Below are 24,092 nucleotides of genomic sequence, written 5' to 3' on the forward strand. Positions count from 1 at the left end.
ACTGGCAATAAAGATAGAAGACAGTTCTGATTATCAAGTTACTTTTGTAGTATTTTAGAAGAAATACCTTAACCCATGAAATTTATGCACAGAACCGCTGATATGTTTATGCATTCAGGTGCGCAGAAAATTTTAGAGGTTGCATCAAGATTGGATTGCAGAAAAATAGAATAAAAATGATACAATTAAAAGTTTTTTACGCACAAAATTAGTTATGGAATTACAGATCATTAACAACCACAATAATATCAGTTTGATGTGAAATCCAACATTGGCATAAAAACAACAGTTAAAATTTTGTAAACCTTTAATTTTGAAACACATGTAATACTTTTATGTGTAAATTTTTTAATATATCACTACTAAGGAGTGCAGAAAATTAATTATGCGATATAGTATAAGATATTTGGGCGCAAAATAAATTTCACCAATTAAAGTGCCTTAGGCTTGGTATTCATATAAAGTTAAGCAACAGAGACACACAACATTCCCACAACAGTTGTTATTTGAGTCGAATGTACAACAAAGTAAAAAAAAAGATGGTGCACAACACATGTTGTCGATTTTTTCATTTCTATAACAGTTGCATATCAACAGCTGCAAACCAATAAATAAAACCTTTATTCGGAAAACTTTGTCAGGGCATCACCCCCGTGATATTAATTCTAATGAAAGGTAAACAGAAACGCAAGACCATTTTGGCATGAAAGCTTTTACAAAAAATAAACCATTTCATTAAAACAAGTCAGTAATTTCAATACCCACATAAATGGCAATTTTAAAAACTCAAAACCTTTCACCATAACTAAATTCAGTACTTTCATTAACTGATCAACCAAGCTCTTGGGAATTTTAAACATTTTAGCCCCAGGTTGCACTAGTTACTAACGAGAAAGATGGTGATAGTTATTTATACAAGATATTTCGCTTTAAAGTAGTGAGAGCAATGCAATGGCTTTGTCTACAATAATTACAGTGGGTATTGACATCAAACTAATAAAAACATCAAAAAATAGGTTATTTTTTTTTAAACACAAGAGACATAAAACATTTTCTTCAATCACAAACAGCCACATCAAATTATTATATTCAGGCTTTATGGCCTGTAGGGATATCGGTTTAGAAAGGTGGACATTTAGAAATATTTGTTAATGACATTAACATGGTCCCAGGGCCAGACCATAGCATTAATCTATTTCAATCTTACCCACTTCACTTATTTTTCACCCCTCCCCTTCTCTGGTTTAGGTAGTGAAAAGTTAGAAATAAAACAAAACAAATGGCACAATGAAATGATACAAAAGTGTCAATTAAATGCATACAAAGGGAGAAAGCACACATAATTTTTAAAAATAAATACATGAGCAAAAGTTCTATAATAATTTAATGAGAAATTAATTAGTCTTTTCTCCTACATGAGCAGCTAGGGATAACCTAAGACCAAAATTGTGTCAATTATGATCAGGATTATGACGTCAATAAAACATCATTAAATCCTAATTTATGTTCTTTATAAGTACATGGTCACATAATTATTTTGGTCATCGTTCCAGACTCTACACTATTTTTAATATTTTGTTTGCTTTGTTTGTGGATGAATTCGCTATTCGTGAAGCCACTACTTGGCCTTTGTACTTATAAATATTAATTATAAATAGCTTAGAAACAGGTTCAAATATTGGGTATTATTTATGTGTGAAGGAACTAGAACCCACCTGGAGCTACATTGAAAAAGTTCCTCAAACCTGGATCAGTCAATGGATTTAGAATTGCCAGGCTGATCACATCAAGAATACATGATTAAATACTTTATTCTAACCATAAATATACTGGATATTTTAGGCCTATAAATCTAGGCCCAAGATTCTCCCCTCCCCCAAATAGTATCAAACATGACACACTTAAGTTTGTCTTAAAAGAAACCTTTCCCGTGACGCCACTATAAAGCATAACACAATGCGATAACAATAAATATTCACAGTCAGAACTTTGCAAGTAACATAATGCCATTATTATTGTGTTAGTAACACTGTTTGGGGAATCACAGTATTCTTGATGGGGTCATAAACACGCTGTTCTGAAACATGTGGGTTTATTTAACGTTAGGAAATTGGATAAATTTGAATCTCAGGTGGTTCCTAGTTATCCATGTGGCAAAAAATGTCAGTTATTCCCACTCTTTTCCAAATTACATGTGTTTAATATTGTTTAATAATATTAACGTCAGTCTAATCTATTGAAGTCGTGTTATATATCGTCAACAACGTTAACGAATAAGAGATATTTTCTACAAATGGAAATGAACATATCTACTTTGGGTATTACAGACAGAGAGATGTATTACCATATTATTATAAGAGACTAGTTCATAAGTCAGCGCAAAAATTCACTTAGGCAGAAAAACAAGCGAAGATACGGGAGGCTTTAGGAATGATGTTGGCTTTAGCACTGCACAACAAATGATTTTTTAGCGTTTATATCAAAAAAGGTTTTTCGAAAATTTATTTCACTGTAACTTCTATCAAGTACGCCTCCAACATTGCTCAAGAAAATGTATAGGAACATTTTTTGGGACGAATGGTTAGAGAATTATTGAGGTTTAAATGTTCCGAAATAAGCGATTTTTCTGGAAACTTGTCCAATTTTGTAACAATCTAATACCAATGGTGACCAAACTAAAAAAAAAGGTTTTAATAACCAGGGATGTGAAACTTCTTACCAAGAAATGTAGGAGTTTAAAAGATAAGGCTAGCAATTGTAAAGGCTTTTCTAAATATTATTTGTTGATTTCTCTGCTAAATCCTATGCCGTAAAAAACAATTCAGCAAAAGCAGATGCAGAAAAAATATTTATGATTCCGTACTAAACAGTGGCTTCCAAAAAGAATTTATCACGATAGAGGTGGCGAGTTAAACAAAAAAACTATGTAATAAACCATACGAATTGTGATTCTTATCTATTTTTCGCAAAAAACAGTGTAATCTGTGTGCCAACTGGTTTTTTCCTTTATTTTTAATGTTTATAGAGCAAGTATTGCACGCTCAACATAGAAGAAAGCAATGGATATACAAAACAATACTTCACTGACTAGTGGAAAACCTCTATTCAACAAGCCTGAGATATTGTTGCTAAACATACCATGAAAGCATCTGCTGAGGCTAAATCAAAATATGACAAGAAGCAGCATGGCAGTGGGGAAAAAAGAGAGAGATCACAGTGTAGAGGGATAAATCAGATAATAATCATATAACTGACAAGACAACGATGGGAGATGACAAATCAGAAAAAAACGACAGATAACTAGACACTAGGCATTGATGACGATAAAGCAGGAGTAACGGTGTGTCCGAAAATGGAAAAAATCCAACATACCAACGTGCGACTCTGATTAAAAAACACATTACGCCTCAAAACTTCCACAATGTCAAGGAGATAAGGTGCTACATAATTAAGGGAATGATGAAACAGATACAGTTTTGTATGACATTAAATGTATTGCCTGCCTGGAGGTAACATCCCATAACTGAAGAAACAAAAATTGTTTTATGTAAGCTCTTGTTCTGGTGATAAAAATGTGTTAATTACTGATCTTTTCTTTTTTATATACAGCCTGCTATGGCATTTCATAATCAAGGAGAAATCTTGAAACCTTTTTATGGTTTTAAGCAAATTGGTTTGACAATATTGAGGCGCTTGATAAGGTTACTGAGTGAATGAGACATGGAAAGAATCTTCAGAATAATTTTTTTAATAACATACACATTGTTGTTCTAAAGTCGAATTATCATATTTATGCACATTTTTTAAGATTATATTATATTTGATATTTAAAAAATAGGTTTAGTTAAATCTAAATGTTGTTTTAAAAAGCCATGCGCATTGTTTCGTAAACTGTACTGTCTGTGTTTTCTGGAAAATGAAAAGATATGCTATGTTTATAATAAAAGCCTTAATATAACATATCAAGAGTACCTACATCTAACAGATTGTTCAAATAATTTTTGACTTAGCATATTTGCAATTAAATTGAATTAGTATTAAAATTGTACATCGAAAGCCACATGTAGAACTATTTCACATAAAATTTGATTTATTCTGATGATTAACTTATTCCTTTTAATGTGATTATTATTGTTTGGCAGCATTTTTTGATAAAATAACAACTTACCATACATAACATCTTCACTGTAGAATTCTTCATTTTGTGGGTCTAAATCCATTCTATCACCAATCACCTTAAATCTGTAACTATTAGAATCCTTAAATTTCATCTTGACAAAAAGATGAAGGTCATCAAATTCAAATGAATGATCTTCAAGTTCTTTCCAGTCACCCTTATTCTCACTAACTGAAACGTGAGTAATATTCAATTGTACAGGAAGTTTCAGAAGACACGCATTACCATCCAGTCTTTTAAATCTAAGCCACAATAAGAAAAGCTTGTTAATCAATGAGGTTAACGTGTGTTTTAAATAATTTTTAAACAAGATTTTAAAGATAAACAATAACGTAAACTGTTCGCTTTTTCATAACACAACCACAAAACCAAAAAAATTATGCACACACTTACTCTAATCTTTCCACATGTTCATCACCTGTGGAAAAATTAATATTGGAAAACTTTTATTATCCAATATAATTACTTTGATTAAAAAAACCTGTCTCTTATTTAAATCACTTTGCATATCATTTTTTAAACAAAGTAAGATTGCTGGATATGTTAAAACAATTGTCATTTTCCTTTTTAAGTAGTTAACCTTCATTATACAAGGGACAATCCGTTTAACCGAATCAACTAGGTGCGACTCAATAACACAAGGAAATAGACCTACCAGTTTGGATTTTATCATTCCATAATATTTCAACCTTTGCTTCTGTACAAGACATACGTTTCTCCATCTTACTAATTTTTACATCATGTTCATGCAAGAGCTCTTTCACGTCAGGGTCATGTAACGTTTTGAGTAATGCTTTTTCAAATTTGTCACATTCTTCCAAGGGTAATGGATTTTTAAAGTTTTGCATAAACGTAATAATATCCTTAAAAATCACATTGATTATAAAATCAGAGAATGATTTCCAATCTTTATAATCAGAGAAGTTTGAAAATGGCTGTTTAGAATTTTCAAAATTCTCACAATCTTTGTCAGTCATATGAGCAACTAAATTTCTAAGGTTCATTATCATGTCTACAGATTTTTTCAGTTTATAAGTTGAGCACTGATTTTCAGCCGGTAGTATCATTGTGCACTTTCTACATTTTTCACATACATGACAGCATCCAGATTTCCCCTTGCAATCTCTTTGTGTATTTCTGCAATTTGTACATGGATGATTAACATTTTTGCATTTCTTAGGACAATTGCACTGATGAAAACATTTATTACAGCAAGGTTGATGAGCTGGGTCCTTACACTGAATTGACTTCTCCTGATTGGTTAAAAATCCCTCTACACTGGTTAAAATTTTATATTGCAATGATATGTCCAATGATGAAATATCGATACGTACTTTGAATGGAGTAGAGGGAGAAGTAACATCATATATTTTTTCTTTATTATCTGGATGCTTAAAGGACGCCAACAATTTTTTATCTAGACTTTTATTTTGACGTAGTATGTTTGCTAAAGCAACATTTGGGGTTTTTGTAGCTGAATCTTTGTGATCAATGACAAATGTTTCCAACAGTTTGCTCAAAATATCAGCAAACACATCAACAGCACAAATTAATCTGGAATTGATGTCATGCATCTTCTAAAATAAAGATAAACATTTGAAGAAAATAATGTACTTAATTCTTTAGAAGCTAACAAATATGTCGTAGATTCTAAAAGAAATACTTTACTACACTTGTTAAACATATTCGTTTACAGATTATTCAAACACTATGATCCACAGATTACTTAATGCGCATTATTTTACACATTATATTTAAAGATTGAACAACCATAATTCCCAATTTATTAACACTAGCCACTAGCCTGTGAACACCCATGGAAAGTCACCTATAGCAACTTGCAGCTACCATCTTTGTCTAATTGATGGAAAGTTGAGTATTGTATTGACAAGTCCATAACCTGTGGAAAAATCCATGGGTTTGCGTCCTTAAATCTTTCAGCCAAGGAATTCATTGGTATTTGCACAACGTCACTCATGAGTGTCAGATTAATTGTTTTAAACCATACCGTACATCCATGTGGAGCACTTTAGTACATATATACGGTATGTTGCAAATCCAGTGAAGTGCTAACAGTAACACATCGTTTTGGGTGTAAAATATTTATCAAAAGATAACTTTCCCGCAACTTTAACTGAAATAAAAACATGGGTTAGAACCTGTTGTTACTCCGTTATAGCAGAAATAGCCAACATTTTATCATTTTGCAGAATAATCATCTGGGTTCAGTAACTGAATTGTAAAACAACAGCTTTCAGTTCTCAGGAATACTATGTGGGTGAGCTTTCTTGTTAATGCAGTTCTTAGCTTACACTTTTCAGGTGACACAAAGTGTATCCTGTGTCGGTGATACTTGTTGTGGCTTCTGGGTTTGGGTTTTTTTATACAAAATTTCATAATGCAGGCTTTATTGACATTCACACATTTAGTTATTTCATTAAACAGTGAACAAAATTTTCAAAGACACTAAGCAAAATCCTGTCATTTAGTTCAAATTCTTTTTACTACGTAATATGAAATTTATCGAGACATTTACAGGCCTATCAATAAGAAAATAACACCCCAGCAACAAATCGCTCACCCAAGGTTACAATAATTTAAACTGGGTGAGCAATCTGAATAAATAGAATAAGTTTATAAGCGTATGTTTTATCACAGTCTCTTTTATCTATTTCATTTTACCTTTTTTTATATATAATTTGGTTCTTTTGTACTGTAAATAATAAGAAAGAACATTGATTTCCATGTAAGATGAATTGATATTGCTCAGCCAGAAAAGCATTTATTGTAATTCAGACATTCAGGAGAGAGGTCTTGGCATTTATAAATTTGTAATTTTTATAGTGCGAAAAAGTAAAAATACTTCTGCAAATTTATCCTCCTGGTATGACGAGAAAAAATGACATAAAATTGACAAAGAAAACTCTTGTAAGTCGGAATTTATTTGTAATTATGTGCAGAACTTTCCTGTCATTGCGTGTTAAAATGCTCTCAACTTTCCTCTCAATCGAGAAATTTTAATCAAGATAATTAATTATTATTATAGGATTAGAACGTAGATCTGTTGATGTGTTGTGTTCAGGAAGTCAGGTTAAGAGGAGCTTCAGTGAGATTTGTGGAAGGTAGGAGGGCAGGTATAAGCTTTTTTGGATTGGTAATAGTGATGGATATGGAGGAATTGGCATATTCGTTGCAGAGAAGTGGGTAGAAAAAGTAATAGATGTTATGCGTGTTAATAGTCGCATTATAGTGATAACATTTTTGATAGGTAATAGGATTGTCACTTTTTTGTCAGTTTATGCTCCACAGTGTGGACTCAGTGAGGAAGATAAAGATAAGTTTTATGATGCGTTAATAGCAGTCACATCAAAGTTTGGAGACACTGAACTTGTCATGGCGACTTTAATGGTCATGTTGGGAAGTCATCTGAAGGTTATAGAGGTGTGCATGGAGGCTATGGATTTGGGAGCAGAAAAAAAGGAAGGGGGGAGATTGCTTGAGTTTGGAATGGCAACGGACATGGTGCTTTGCAACACATCATTCAGTAAGAGACAGAGTAGGCTGATAACATAAGAGTCAGGTGGCTGTATGACACAGATAGATTACTTCCTGGTTAGAAAGTCAGACAAGAAAGTGGTGAAGGACTTGAAAGTTATATCGGGGGAAGAGTGTGTTTCCCAGCATAGGTTGCTGGTTTGTGATATTATCTTGAAGAGTGTTAAAGAAGCCAAGGGAAAGTATAGGCCCCGTCGTAAAGTCTGGAAGCTGAAGGAAGAGATTGTAGCAAGACAATTTAGTGCAAAAGTTCAGCAGTTAGCCCACAATGGTCAATGTGATAGTGACAATGTTGAAAGTACTTGGACTAATTTGAAGAATTGTCTTTTAGAAGCTTTTGATGATATCTGTGGGTGGACAAAAGGACCAGCTAGACATAGACAGACCTGGTGGTGGAATAATTAGGTTGAACAGTGTATAAAGGAAAAGAGGAAACTTTAGAAAGAGTGGAAGTCAGGTGGTAGCAAAAATATTTACTTAGAAGCTAAGCGTCGTGCTCGTACAGCAGTGTATAAGGCAAAATCAGAAGCAGAGAGAAACAGATTTACAGATGTGTTAAGAAGGGAAGACCAGCGCAATGAGGTATTCAAGATAGCAAAGCAAATGAAGAAGACTAATCAAGATGTTATAGGCGAGAAGTGTATACATAATAATGAAGGTGTTTTGGCTAGCACAGAGGAGGAGAAAAGGGTAGCTTGGAAGAATTATTATCAGAGGTTACTTAATACTGAGTTTGATTGGGATGAGGATAATTTGTCTGATGATGATGTTGTAGAAGGGCCAGCTATGCAGATCAAGACAGAATGGGTAGTGGAGGCTATTAGGAAATTGCAGATTGGCAAGGCTGCAGGAGTATCAGATATTGTTGCAGAGATGGTAAAAGCATCTGGATATATTGGAGTTAAGCTTATTACAAGTCTTTCTAATCAGATTAAAAAGGATGGTGCTATTGCGAGTGAGTGGCAGTCGAGTGTAATAGTGAATTGTTTCAAGGGCAAGGGTGATGCATTAGAAAGGGGTAACTATAGAGGTTTGAAGTTGGTTGATCAAGTAATGAAAGTTATTGAAAGAGTGATTGATAAGTTACTTAGAGAAAGAATTGATATAGATAAGATGCAATTTGGTTTTTTTTCCAGGGCATGGCACTACAGATGCAATATTTTTACTAAAACAGTTTTAGGAAAAGTATTTAGGAAAGAGAAAGAATCACTATTTTGCCTTTGTAGATTTAGAGAAAGCTTTTGATAGAGTGCCACGTAAAGCTATTTGGTGGGCTATGAGAAAATTAGGTGTGGATAAGTGGCTAGTTACGATGGCACAGTCTATGTACAGCAATGTTATAAGTCTTGTCAGGATTAAATATTCACTTAGTGATGAATTTAGTGTAAATGTTAGTGTACATCAGGGTTCTGTACTTAGTCCTTTGTTGTTTGTTCTAGTCTTAGAAGCGCTGTCGATGGAGTTCAGAACAGGTTGTCCATGGGAGTTATTGTATGCAGATGATTTGGTTCTCATAGCAGAGTCGATGGAAGAATTACTTAAAAAGTTGGAGAAGCGGAAGAAAGGACTAGAAGAGAAAGGGCTAAGGGTGAACACGGCAAAGTCTAAAGTCATGATTATCAGCATTGCAGCCAAGTGTGACCGTGTAGTTGGAAAGTGGCCTTCTGGAGTTTGCTGGAAAGGTGTTGGTAGTAACTCAATTTTTTGTCAGACTTGCAAGCATTGGGTACATAAGAAGTGCAGTAGTATTGGTGGAAGGTTAAGAGCTGACATTCAGTTTGTATATGCAAGCGTTGCAAAGGTGAGATTATAGAGAATGAAGTATTTCCAGCTTTAATGATGTACAACAGTGGCTCGTTAGAGATAGTTGAGAACTTCTGTTACTTGGGTGATATGTTGGGCAGTAAAGGGGGTGTTGGAAGAAGTGTTACTTGCAGGATAGGTTCTGCTTGAAAAAATTCCAGAGAGTTACTTCCTTTGTTGAATAACAGAATCTTGTCAATTAAGGTAAAAGGTAGGTTGTATGAGCGCTGTGTAAGAAGTGTTATGTTGTTCAGTAGTAAGACATGGGCAGTGAAGCAGGAAGATTTTGACCGTTTAGAAAGAAATGATATGAGAATGGTTAGGTGGATGTGTAACGCCAGACTGAGAGACAGAAAGAGTTCAGATGAGCTAAGAAACAGGCTAAGTATCCGTAGAATTAAAGATGTTATCCAGCTAAGAAGATTGAATGGGCTGGGACACTTGGAAAGAATGGAGGAGGTTAATTGGGTAAGAAAATGTAGAGACGTGATAGTTCCTGGGGCAAAGCTCAGAGGCAGACCGAGAGAGACTTGGCAGGAGGCTATAAGGACAGACTTTATACAAAGGAAGTTGAGTTTAGATCACAGTCTAAATCAGATTGGAAGATGGTAATTAAAATACCCCGTCCAACCCATGCTAGCATGGAATACGGACGTTAAGCCAAGAATGATGATGCTGATGATGATAAGCCCAGGGGTAAGTCACAACAATTTTAATTGCAAAAATATTGCCTCATGCTTTTAATACTATCTTAATAAACATGTATGAATTAAATTTAAAGTATAAAAATCAACTTAACATTAAAGAAACTTTTTACCCAATCTTCAAGGTAAATTGAAAGGATCATGCTTAACTATATACCTTCGTGTTTATTGTTACTTGAAACCACAAGTTCTGGTTATCACATGTAGATACAAGTGCGACAAGTGCAATGATTTTTGGGATTTTTTTCTTAATCATTTAATGTTTAAATATATGGTAGTCTAAAAAAAGGAAAAAAACACCTCCAGCAAACAAAGTTTTTTACAAGGCTTTTATTTTTTCCTACGAGAATTTAATTTTTCATATTATTTCTGGCTCATAGCCTGTAACTGCACCTTGAAACACAAAATCGTCGCAAATATTGAAACTAACAGTACCCGCAGAAACCACTGGTATTTTGAGGTAACCACCAGAGAACTAGTAGTAATTTGAAGTAATTACCAGAGAACAAGCAGTTTTTCTAAGTAATCTTCATAGAACCAGCGATTAATTTTTTACTTTACTCAGCAACGATGTCTCCAAGGTGTTGATTTTCAAGCACAACACTTTGTGACCTTAAACTCTCAAGGAAGATAAATAAAAGGACACCCAATTCCCAAGGCTTATTTCAAATACTTTATGTGCTTGTTAACTCTCCTTTTTATAAACAATTGATTTTTCACACACCAAACATTGTTTAGTTACTTAGGAAAAAACGCCCCACCAAATATTGCTTAGTCATTGTTTACCTATACAGTGCAAACGGTTTATTCCCAAAGTATTTTAAAATGAGTCAAACATGTTTCAAGTCTTTATATGAAAATTTGCAAAATATTTATTCAAAGGAGTGCAAGTAAGTCACTTAAACACTTGATTCTGAAAGCACCTGGAGGAAGAGATAATATTATACGGATTGTGCAGAAGATTTCACATGTCTTATGTAGGAGAGAGAAAAATGTTAACTGTGCGTTTGTTAATTAGTTTAATTTTCGTCCATTTATTCAACCTATGCAAATTGGTTAGCAATTGCTTAAATGTTTGGCAATTTGTATGCCGATTGTTTAACTTAAGCATTTTTTTATGTGTAGGCATCTAGGTTGTTTATACAAGGACCATAGCACAATTTGTCACACTATACACAAAAAGTAATTCTTTCGGATTGAGCCTTTTCCACAAAAGTTAATAATGCAAAATTTCAAAAAAAAAAACATGTATTACACTATTGTTAGAAAGATTCAAAGTGCTTAAATACTAACAGGTTACACAGACTGTTCAATGAAGTTCCTAGTATCAAGTAACTGAAAATGTGTTCATACAAAAAAAGATGGGTTTTCTTAGTATTTAGCTACTATTTCCATCAATAAATCTTTACAAAAAAATTTGAAGAAGAGCATGGTTATCTAAATGAAACATAGCAAGGTTTCTAAAGGTTTGTTAATGTTTTTTCCAGTTTTAATGATATTATTGTTGCGAAACGTGTGTTTAGCTAGCTTACATCATAAAACCAGCCACCGACAACAAAACAAGCAGTTAGGAAGTAAAATTTAAATCTAATTTAAATATGTAGTCATGTCTCCAGTTTATATTTAGCTGGTCAAAAAATAACTATGTTTTATTTAGCAAGCTAAACTATACCAAATAATACGTACCTTAAATCTATAATAATATAAAAGTCAATATTTTGTTGTTACATTTTTCAAACTTACATGATTTCGTTTTTATGTTATCTGCATTTTCGTTTGCATATTTTGCCAAAAAAAACGGATATGGAAATAGGTCTATTATAGCTAGAAGCGCATTTTCTGAAATTTTGTTAGGCTTAATCTATAAACCAGAATCAGAATGATATGAGACTGGTTAGGAGGATGTGTAACGCCATTTTGAGAGACAGAAAGTTCAGTTAAGCTAAGAAGCAGGCTAAGTATCCGTGGAATTAAAGATCTTATCCAGATAAGATTGAATTGGCTGGGTCACTTGGGAAGAATGAAGAAGGATAATTGGGTAAGAAAGTGTAGACTTAATAGTTCCTGGGGCAAAGCCATGAGGCAGGCCGAGAAAGACTTGGCAGGAGATTATAAGGACAGGCTTGATACGGAGAAAGTTGGGTTTAGATCTAACACAGTCTAGATCAGATTGGAAGAGGGTCATTAATATACCCCGTCCAACCCATGCATGGAACAGCATGGAAAACGGATGTTAAGCCGAGAATGAATGAATGGGAATGAATTTGAATTACAGCCTTTTACATTGTCTGGAATTAGTCTTGCGTAGTTAAATATTTAGTTTTGCAGTTGTTTTTTTAAAAGCTAAAAACACGACCATTTCATCTGATCCATATAACACACGAGGCAGCGTTTATGTTTTAACTTTTTTCATCAATAAGCATAACGTGAGCATACCCTAAGCCTGATTGTCTCTTTTTGCATTAAACATATTTCAGCCTGATTTCAAATTTTCACTTGCTTATAAAAAGAAACATCTATGTTGACTTTCAATTTTTTTTTTCTTTTTCTTTCTTTTTCCAAAAAAAAAAACACTATTAAATTTTTAAAAAAATCATGATTTCATGAAGGAAGTTGGGTGGATGGGTGCTTGAAAGCTGAAATAATAATAATATGTTTTCAGACATTTTTCTTGTTAAACTAGTAAAATATTTGAACTATCATCAATTTTACAACAAGATTTGTAACAGAAATTTCTAGAATTAGAAGTTCCATTTCAAGGTTGATACTTTCTCAGCATATGTGATGGACATTGAGGTCGAGCATGTCTGGAAGTTTGCTACTCTCTTTCTAGAGGTGCTGCTATATTCTGTGGTGAAACTTATAGTTATAGTAATCACCACCCACAAGTGTGCTTTAGGTGAGATTCTGGGTGTTACTAATACAACCAGAAAAAAAATTCAAAACTGCATAAAAGTCATGGTGGTCATGAAAAGGATTGTAAAGATTTCCTTGTATACTCTTGGACAGCTTTAGAACATCAAATTGACATGTATTGTAGCATATTTGAGAAGAAGAACTGAAGAGGAATGGGAGGGAAAGGCATGGGCAAATATATAGGTAAAACTGTGCAAACCTAGTGGTCAGCAGTCCTAGTTAACAATGGGAGCTAACCAAAACAAATCAGATGCAGTGTTGTGTGATGATTTCATACTAGCTGAATATAAAACCTTATAAAACTTATTAGGAACTATAACTGCACATCGGTAATTTTATTCAGATGTATACAAAGCTAAAAAGTTAGCTATGGTTTAAAAAAAGCAGCATGATAGAGACGTGAAATTTCAAACATCAGGAAATTTAATGATTTTGCCATGCATTCCTTGGTCTTTAAAGTTTATCTGGGATAATTTGCAGATATTCCAGTGTATTGGAAACACTAAGCTGTCTTCCAATAAGAAATGGTCTATGAGAATTTCGCTTCTGTGGCATTACACAAAAAATTATTCGGATCTACATAAAAAAAACCTCCTATCACACAACGACTGATAGACATTTTAATAAACATGAAACATAAATAAAACCGTAAATATTTTTATTTTTATTTAACCGCAAAAGCAACACAACCACTAAGGCGTGATTTTTCAAATTGGGCCGCTTTCTTGTTATCTTTTAGAACACATATTTTTGGTCATGATTTGGAGAAGTTTTTAGATATACTAAAATCAAAAGCTGTTACCGTATCCTTTAAGACTAAACTCCATCCTCTCTCTAATCACTGAGGATCAGCTGTGAACATGCATAGGAGCTTGGTTTACATAAATTAGCATCACATGTGGTGATTGTTGATTTCTCTAAGAGAATTCAACTTAGTTTTACTTTTACATTGAACTCTATCGATTTTTGACATAGATACACAGCTGTCAGCCTTGGCCGTTTTATCAGTGTTAATGGAATTCTCATTTAACTATGAAATTTACAATATTGGCCTACAATAGCACAACCAAGTCCATCCTTAATCATTCGGATTGCTAGCAACGTCAGTGACTCAAAATCACCTAACAAAGATTAGCCTTTAAAGATAAACTTTGCACAATCCATATTTCTTATTGAAATTTTATTCTCCAATTAAAGATTACTCACATTATAAAGTACTAACTGTGTTGCACAACTTCATTTTGCTAATACAAAATTGTAACCATGCCAGATGTATTACAGACTTTATCTAATCCATTTGCTTCTTTTAGTCAAACATACTTCTGTTATTTAATTTGGTTTTAATATAGATTACTATTCCAGCAACAAACACCAATTGGTGCCATCATTTCTAAGGCAATTGCTTTTGCATACAAGTAAATCTTTTAGATACAGCACTTAGCACTAGCAGATCATTGTTTATCAATATACTAATAGTGTTCTTTTGTTATAATAAATTTTATCTAAAACATAATGGAAATATATAATATAAACTGAAAACACTCATATAAACAGTAGTATTTCAAACCTAATCGTCATCTTAAACATGAGTTGCAGTGTAAATCAGCACACATTAAAGTAATCTTGATGTCACTAAGTTCCTTGCTGTCAAAATGATTGAAGTTTTAATATGGGGCTTGTAGAAGAGGTTTTTGTATGAGGAGGGTAAAATATTGGACTTTGACATTGGGTTTTTAAGTCATTTTATATATGTAAGGCACATCTGAACAACATAATGACATCAAAATCGCATTAAATCTAAAATAAGTTTGAACGAAAAAACATTTTGAAATTATCCTATGTTTTGGCCTTTAAAACATGCTTTAAAGATTTAATGATCAAAACATTTTGATTCTTGAAACGTATTCTTGAAACGTGTTTTTTGATAAAAACGCTAACATCACAAGTGCGAGAACAGCTAAAGCTATTACAATCCCTTCCCACCCCCCACTCCCAAAAATTAAAAAAGGGGCTTGAAACGATATATTGTCAAATTGAGTGTGCCTAGATTTGACTTTTCTTTCTTCTCAGTTATTTTTACGTGGCACATATTTTCAGAATTAAAGTGTTTTGACTTTTTTCCTGTATTTGTATTTTTTCAAATTTTGAACTTTTGCACATTTATATGTGTACTCTGCAGATACATCAGATTTCTATATAGGCACATTGGAAGCTATCAAATTAAACATGTGGTTGCAAATGATGGAATGTTTGCTGTCCCCGCTCAACAAAACACCTTTTTAGGAGGGCTGATTTACATGGAAAACTTGCTTGTTTGTTTTTTTGACAAAAATTACTAAATGTGATATTTTTAAAATAAATTAATTGTAGTCTGATCTTTGTTGTAGTTGGACACATGACCTGGTGGTTTGTTTTATTATTTATGTAGATTAGATTACACATTCTTTGCAAACATCATGAAAAGAGCATAAAGAAACTCTGTCTCACACTGCTACTTTGCTGCTTATAAACAATGACGAATTCTTCATGTTCCAGCTAATTAAGCTTATTGTATCCTCAGCTTGTTTTTTCTTTAATTGCAAATATGTTTTGGCACTCAATTTAATAATTTTGGCCAAAACTGAAAAATTAAATTTTACAATATTTTTAATCTGGCATAACCGACCAAATCATTCGGAAAATATAACATAATAATATAATGATACAGCATTTCTAATTCAAGAGATATGAGCCTATCTTGTAAAAAGAGTTTGTTGAATATATATATAGTAAAAACAGTGGTAATTATCTTTTCAACGCGTATTGTGAGTACAAAAAAATTGCAGGTAGAGACTGTTGATATTAATATGTTGTCTCCATAATATAGACTGTAAACAATAGTGAATGTTCTTGGTGGGGCCTCAAGTGGTTGTGCAGTTGTGTTGATATCCAGTTGTGTTGTTGTGTTACGGATCAAATTATGTTGTTGTGTTCCTTCTGGTTGTGTTTGTGATACCGCTGAGTAATCAAGTGAGACAATCAAAGTAAGTCATTATTGTTACTTAACAAATGGTAGCAGAGGAATAATGGCTTCAAGAAAAGATTACAAGGCCCTGCCAACGTTAAGTGAGGACATTTCATATGAAAACTGGAAAAAGGAGATAAAAATTTGGCAAATTTTTACAAATGTTGATAAAACGAAACAGGCTGCTGCTATTTTTCTTACACTTGAAGGTAAAGCTAGAGATGCAGTTCTTGAAATGAAAATTGAGACTCTTAATGCAGATAATGGTGTTGATAAAGTAATAGAAACTCTTGACAGCTTATTTAAAGACACGTTACAATTAGCTTTTACTAACTATGATAATTTTGAAAAATTTTGCAAAACTGAAGAAATGACAATGAAACAATATGTAATTGAGTTTGAACGCTTACACAACAAAGCTAAGCAATATGGCTTGGAATTACCGGATGGAATTTTAGCATATAAACTTTTGGTAAACGCAAGACTACCTGAGCAACAAGAACAACTGGTGAAGGGAACTATTACTGAACTCACATTTTCCCGGAATGAAAAATCAACTGAAGAGGATCTTTAGTGATATAGTTCAACAAGATAGAGTCAATGTAAATGATATTAAATTAGAACCGACTTATCATGGCAGTCATCAGTATTTTAGAGGAAGAGGAAGATACTTTAGAGGTGCGACCAACTACACAAGACCTACTGCTGACAGAAATAGTGAAGATAATCGTCAAAGAAATCCTGTGGATATGAATGGAGAAGTATCGATATGTAACATTTGTGGATCTGTGTTTCATTGGCAAAGAGATTGCCCAGACTCATACGAAAATAGAAAGAAAAAGAAAGAGGAAGTGAATGTAACATTGTATACAGAGGTAATGGATGTATTTATGGGTGAAACATTGAGCGCTGCTGTTCTGGATTCAGGCTGTTCAAAAACTGTTTGTGGAGAAAGTTGGCTGAAAGAATATTTAGAGACATTGAGTCACAGAGTCACAAAGTAATACAATATGTAAGTTGGAGATGGAAATGAAATGAGATCTATTAAGCAAATGAAATTGCCAGCCAGAATTGAAGATACTAATATCAGTATTGTAACAGATGTTGTGAAAGGAGATTTGCCACTACTTTTTAGTAAAGATGCCATGAAGAAAGCAGGCACAAAAATTGATTTTTCAAAGGACACAATAGAAATTCTGGGAATGAAGCAAAAGGTGTTTCTCACATCCTCAGGACACTATTGTATCCCTTTAGGCAAAAGAAAATTTGAATTTGATGATATTTCAAGTGTGGATGCGGAAGAAATAGTTCTGTACTCAAAGAGATTCGCTATGAAAAATGAAACCGAAAAATTAAAAGACATTGTTAAACTTCATAAACAATTTAATCATCCGCCACCAGAACGTTTAAAGAAGTTACTTCCGGATGCAGGTGTTGAGGATAAGAAGTTACATACATTGATTGACCATATATCACAGAAATGCGAGACATGTTTCAAGTACAAGAAACTATCCCCAAGACCTATGGTGGGTTTGCGTATGTCCAATGACTTTAATGGCTGTGTAGCAATGGACATAAAAGAGTGGACAGATGGCAATACAAAAACATGGTTTTTACATTTAATTGATACTTTTACAAAGTATAGTGCTACTGTCATACATAGCAAACGAAAAGAAGTGATTGTCAAAAAGATATTTGAAATCTGGATAGGAACATTTGACTGTGCAGGGAAGTTCATGGTTGACAATGGAGGGGAATTCAATAACAGTGAATTCATTGATTTCTGTGAAAAATTTAACATTAGGGTTGTAACCACTGCTACAGAGAGTCCATGGAGTAACAGAATAGTTGAAAGGCATAATGCTATCACTGGAGAGACTATTCAAAAAATTATGAATGATTAAAACTGTGAGTTAGAAGTGGCTTTAAGTTGGGCAATTAGTGCAAAGAACTCACTCAATTACAATGGCTACAGTCCAAACCAATTACTTTTTGGCAAAAACCCCAATATACCATGCATATTGACAAATAAGCCACCTGCAATGGAAAGTAAAACTGCTAGTCAAGTAGTAGCGAAAAATTTAAATGCTATGCATGCAGCAAGACGGGCATATATCGAAAACGAGTCATCAGAAAAGATACGACGAGCTTTGAGACATCAAATTAGACCTTCTGGAAATGTGAAATACATGAATGGCAATAAAGTCTATTATTGGAGAAAAGACGACAAACATTGGCATGGCCCAGGTACAGTTATAGGTTTTGAAAGTCAGCAAGTTTTGGTAAAACATGGAAGTCGATACATTTGTGTGCATCCATGTAATTTAATGCATGAGAAAGGTCAAGAGAGAATAGCTTCTGATGACACACCGAAACCTGAAACAAACACAGAACAGTTTATGAAACATCTTGCACTAGAAGATGATGTATACAGTAAAAATGATGAGGATGATGTAGATGCTGTTAGCTGTTACACTAGAAGAGAACAATGTATACTTTGAAGATACCGAAAATACTATTGAAGAAGAAGAAATGAGGGAAATGATGATGACTTTGATAGTATAAATCCTATCGATGAAGGAAGCAAATTAGAAAATGTGGAACACAATAAAGATGTAAGCGAACAGCGGAATGTCAATGCTAACAATAAAAATGATGATGCTGAAAATGATGTTGTTAAATTAAAACCAAAGATGAAAATACGCATTGCAACAAATGAAGATTTGCAATTAAAAGAAGTTGAAGTAATTTTAAGAGCTGGAAAAGTTGGAAAGGCTCAGGGAGGAAAATATAAAGATTTTTGGAATGTTCGCCATAAAGATGGCTCTACAGAATGTATTGATATGAAAAAGGGAATATCAAAAATAGAAAGAATAAATGAAGAAATTAGTCCATCAATTAGTGAAGAGATACTGTTAGTTGACAGCACATAGACTGAATTAATTAAGCAAGCAAAAACGAATGAGCTGGAAAATTGGATTAAAAACAATGTTTATAAAGAGGTTCCAGTGTCTAAACAATCATTGATATTGACAAGATGGGTGATTACCAAGAAATGTGACCAGTCTGGTTTGGTCAAATTTAAAGCAAGGTTAGTAGCAAGAGGATTTGAAGATAAAGCAGATGTACAAACAGATTCTCCGACCTGCTGTAAAGAGTCACTTAGGATTATGTTTGCTATTATGTCTGTCATTAATTGCACATGCCATTCTATCGACATTAAAGCAGCATTTCTTCAAGGAAAGCCTATTGACAGAGAATTGTATATACGTCCACCCAAGGAAGCCTACAAAGAAGGAACAGTATGGAAATTAAAGACATGTGTTTATGGATTAAACGATGCTTCAAGGACTTGGTATCATAAGGTTTATGAAGAACTTACCAAATTGAATGTTAAAGTATGTAAATATGACCCTGGTTTACTTTATTGGCACCACAATGGTAAACTAGCAGGTATTATTTCTACACATGTTGATGATTTTTGTTGGGGAGGGAGCGAATATTTTAAGAGAGAGGTTATTGAAGAGATAAGAAAAATCTTTCAAGTTGGTGTAGAAAAATCAGTCGCGTTCAAATACCTTGGTATAAACCTCAGTTATAACGATAACGAGATAATGTTAGATCAGATATCATATGTAAATAGTATCCAAGAAATTTACCTACCTAAAAAGAGATTATTGTCCAAATCAGACGGTTTAAGTGATGAGGAAAAGACAAAGATGAAGCAATTAATTGGTCAATTAAATTGGGTAGCTACTCAGACAAGACCAGACATTGTTTGATTGCTGTCAGCTGATGGGAATTGTAAACAAAGCTACTATTGGTGACCTGACATATTAAACAAAGTTATATGTAAAGTGAAGAAAAATGATGTTGCACTCCACTTTCCAAGCGTAGGCAATATTGAATAAGCCAAACTTATTTGTTATAGTGATGCTTCATATGGGAATTTGAGTGATGGAGGTTCACAAGGCGGTTATGTTATCTTCCTAAGTAACAAAGATAAGTCAATTACGATCCCCTTAGCTTGGCAGTCAAAAAGAGTTAGATGAGTTGTCAAAAGTACACTATCAGCAGAAACGTTAGCTCTTATAGAAGCTGCAGAATCGTCATACTGGTTATCGAGTATTATTCGAAATGTTGTCTTTGATGGCAAAGGATTGCAATTGAATGTTATACGGATTGCAAGTCTTTGGTAGATGCTGCACATTGCAGTAAAGGTATTTTGGACAGAAGATTAAGAGTTGACATTGCCATCTTGAAAGAAATGATAGATAAGAAAGAAATTTCAAAACTTAGTTGGATAACAACAAAAGACCAAATGGCAGACCCAATGACAAAGAATGGAGCTTCGTCAAGTCGACTTTTGCAAGCAATTGCAGAGGCTCGGCTGTAAGCTGAGAAAGTGAAGAAGTTTGTAAATAGTGTACATATGATTGAGTTGATTTACAGAAAATGAAAAAGACTAATAAAAATGAGAAGACACAGATTCTCACCAACATTCACTAATTGAAGAAAGAGAAGGGAGATTGTTGATATTAATATGTTGTCTCCATAATATAGACTGTAAACAATAGTGAATGTTCTTGGTGGGGCCTCAAGTGGTTGTGCAGTTGTGTTGATATCCAGTTGTGTTGTTGTGTTACGGATCAAATTGTGTTGTTGTGTTTCTGCTGGTTGTGTTTGTGATACCGCTGAGTAATCAAGTGAGACAATCGAAGTAAGTCATTATTGTTACTTAACAGAGACAGGTGCAGACCGTTTTCTCCTACAATTTGCGAATTTATCATCTAAGTTAGAAAAAGAAGTCAGAGTCACAGCAAAGTTACAGCATGCAGAAAATAAAACAGAAAAATTGTAAAACATATTTGGGGATTCCATCCAAAACACTTTTGTACTTGTTCCCACAAAACAAGGATCCCCTTATTTACTTCAGAAAAAATAAGAGGAAATGGAATTCTGCAAGTAACACTTCTTCCTACACCCCTTCACTGCCCAACATAGGTTCTGCTTGGTAAAAGTTCTGAGAGTGACTTCCTTTGTTGACTAGCAGAGTCTTGTCAATTGAGGTAAAAGGTAGGTCGTATAAGGCCTGTGTAAGAAGTGTTATGTTGTACGGTAGTGAGACATAGGCAGTGAAGCAGGAAGATCTTGACCGTTTAGAAAGGAATGATATGAGAATGGTTAGGTGGGTGTGTAACGCCAGTCTGAGAGACAGAAAGAGTTCAGATGAGCTAAGAAGCCTGTCTAAGTATCCGTAGAATTAAAGATGTTATCCAGATAAGTAGATTGAATTGGCTGGGGCACTTAAAAAGAATAGAGGAGAATAATTGGGTAAGAAAGTGTAGAGACCTGATATTTCCTGGGGCAAAGCCCAGAGGCAGACCAAGAAAGACTTTGCAGGAGGTTATAAGGACAGACGTGATACAGAGAAAGTTGAGTTTAGATCTAACACAGTCTAGAGCAGATTGGAAGAGGGTCAATAATATACCCCGTCCAACCCATGGTAGCATGGAAAACGGACGTTAAGCCGAGAATGATGATGATGACAAATGAAACTCATGCTTATTAAATATGTTATTACTACACTAATTGTTGTTCTTAAACAGTTCAGACATTTATTGCCCACCCTCCCTGATTAATGTACTAATTGTTTTTTGTGGGGTTTTTCTTTATTTGACACTGTATTACAAGGTCGGCGATGGCATGGCAACAGTATCGCTCAGGCATGTTATCTTTCACATATTCATCTACACGCAAATACGGCTTTGGTAATGGCACGAGGAGAACAACAACCTGACACAATATATATCACGTATTCATTGATATGAAGGTTTCCTTGCAGTGGGGCTAAGGTTTATTTGGCTGATAGATCCCACCAAGGTTTTAGTCCAGAGGCAGAATCAACTATCCCTGTGTCATCTTCTTTCTTATAATTCAACTAATTCTGTTAGGGGTGCTGGGCTTTCTTCGTTATTCGGTTTAAGTTTAGAGTTGTTCGTTCCGTTCAGTAATAAGGGTAAGTAGGAATTTTTGTAAGTATAGAGCGTGTCAGTTCATGTCAGTTTGTTTTAATGAGACGCACATTTAATTGTCAATAATTGTCATATGTAATTGTCATGTAGTGTCAAAAGTCGGTTGTCAAAATGTCTAAAAGAAGCCAGTGGTCACATGTTGCAGTAAAAAGAAGCCCTGTTGGCCAACTGTTACAATAAACACTCATCATAGACATTAAGTGTCTAGTGTCAAAAGCCAGTTGTCTAGGAATAATGTCAATTGTCTTGTCTGTTACAATGTCAGTAATTTATTTCGGTCCAAGCACAAGTTTAGAATGGTAGTCCTTTGTCACAAGTTCCCACTCAGGAGTCCTAAGTTTTCATCAGAAGACAGTTACAGTATGGTAAGTCATTTTCAGTCCCGAAGCACAAAGTTTAGATTGTGAGTATACGCATTAATAAGTTCTAACGAAGCCCCAGCACCGCAACCCATACCCCAAATACTACAGGACAGTGTTATGAATGCAAAACAAGCTAAGAAATCAGTGTGGTTCACCTGGAAACTTTCCAAACACGATGAAAAATAGCTAAAGGTGTCAACGTATTTTTCTCTGACACAATCGAAAACTATCAAAATGGAATTGTATAAAGCTAAAGCTTTATACAATTCCATTTTGTAAGAAATGGAATTGTATAAAGCTAATTTGTAAGAAAATCTAATTTGTAAGAAAATCATTAATTGTGATTTGTTTGGAAATGTCAAAACATAATTGCACAAATCTTCGTCAGTTGGTTTTGGAAACCATAAAAACTTTTTACCCAAAGAAACTAACTTTGTGTACATTTTTGTAACAGGAGTCATGAGAAAAGAATGTCTAAAAATAATTTTATGCAATACCTTTTATAAGATTGTTGATTTTGATTTTATAAAAAAATTTGTTCTGCATCTGCACAAACGGACAATTTCTGCTGAGACATGCTGTAAAACTGCTTATTTAGGGAAAAAAATAAGGAAATCAGCTTGGCTGATTCTTATAAAAAGACGTGCTAAATAAACAAACTTGTTAAACCCTTAAAGGTAGTGACTGCTTATATCAAGTATTCAATTTAATTGAGAGATCAAATCTTACTATTTTCGTGTTTCAAGTTAAAAGTTGAAGAATAAAACGTCCAAGCTGTAATGTTGTTTTCCTGATTTTCGAATCCCATTCTCCATTTTGAAATCAGTGCTGTTCACGAAAACGAGGCTTTTGTAATATTTTTTTCATTTACGTCATGACCTATGGGTGAAACAAATAAGAGTTTTACGCCCGTCACCAAGAGGTGAGATTCGAATGAATAATTTATTACTTTTTTTCTTCCTTTTAAAACTTTTAAAATTTGAAGGGCCTTGTACACATTGGAAAAAAATAAAGTAAGGAGAAAGAAAAAATATGGAAGTGAAATTACTGTTATATCACGCAACCAAATACAATTTTGGATTTTTATCGACTAATTAGGTACAACTGCAAAATCAGTCCGAGTTTTGAATATGAATTTGGTTTTTTCGAAAATATTTGCGTGAAAACCAGGTCCTAAGTTTCATATCCCGATAAGATGTGCGCTAAAATCTTTGGGTTTGTGGAAAAAAACATCGCCTTGTGTGCTGCGTATCGCTGCAGTAATAAAAATCAGCTTGAAAAAGATAGAAGTTTCTTTTTCAAGATGATAAATTACAGAAAGCAATGGGCAGAGATAATCCTCTGAAATATGGAAGGCTATGTTCTGACCATTTTTCGAACATTGTTTCGACTCGAGCCGGGCCATGCACAGCACAAGCGAGTGTTACAAGGATAGATTGCCAAAACGAAGATTAGTAAGAGGGGCAGTCCCATCAATATTTCCTCATAAAAAGAAACTAAAGCAAAGAATAGCATCGAAGAAAAGAGTGAAAAAAA

General features: G+C 33.9%; 1 protein-coding gene across 3 annotated transcripts in view; it reads right to left on the minus strand.

Moving 5' to 3' along the window:
- Positions 1–24,092, minus strand: part of LOC130636600 (uncharacterized) — a 56,508-nt gene that overhangs the window by 16,275 nt on the left and 16,141 nt on the right. Inside the window, exons 1-4 of one of the 3 annotated variants that reach the window (XM_057446377.1) lie at positions 14,362–22,808; positions 4,833–5,754; positions 4,571–4,595; positions 4,169–4,419 (exon numbers count right to left, since the gene is read on the minus strand). The exons of 1 other annotated variant lie outside the window; for it this stretch is intronic. In XM_057446377.1, the coding sequence (XP_057302360.1) occupies positions 4,169–4,419; positions 4,571–4,595; positions 4,833–5,751 (1,195 nt within the window). In that variant the 5' untranslated portion in view covers positions 5,752–5,754; positions 14,362–22,808. Of the gene's footprint in view, positions 1–4,168; positions 4,420–4,570; positions 4,596–4,832; positions 5,755–14,361; positions 22,809–24,092 lie in introns of those variants that run through there. One more of the 3 variants, XM_057446375.1, reaches the window with a different exon arrangement.

Source organism: Hydractinia symbiolongicarpus, chromosome 3 (assembly GCF_029227915.1).
Source record: "Hydractinia symbiolongicarpus strain clone_291-10 chromosome 3, HSymV2.1, whole genome shotgun sequence".
Classification (NCBI taxonomy): Eukaryota; Metazoa; Cnidaria; class Hydrozoa; order Anthoathecata; family Hydractiniidae; genus Hydractinia; species Hydractinia symbiolongicarpus.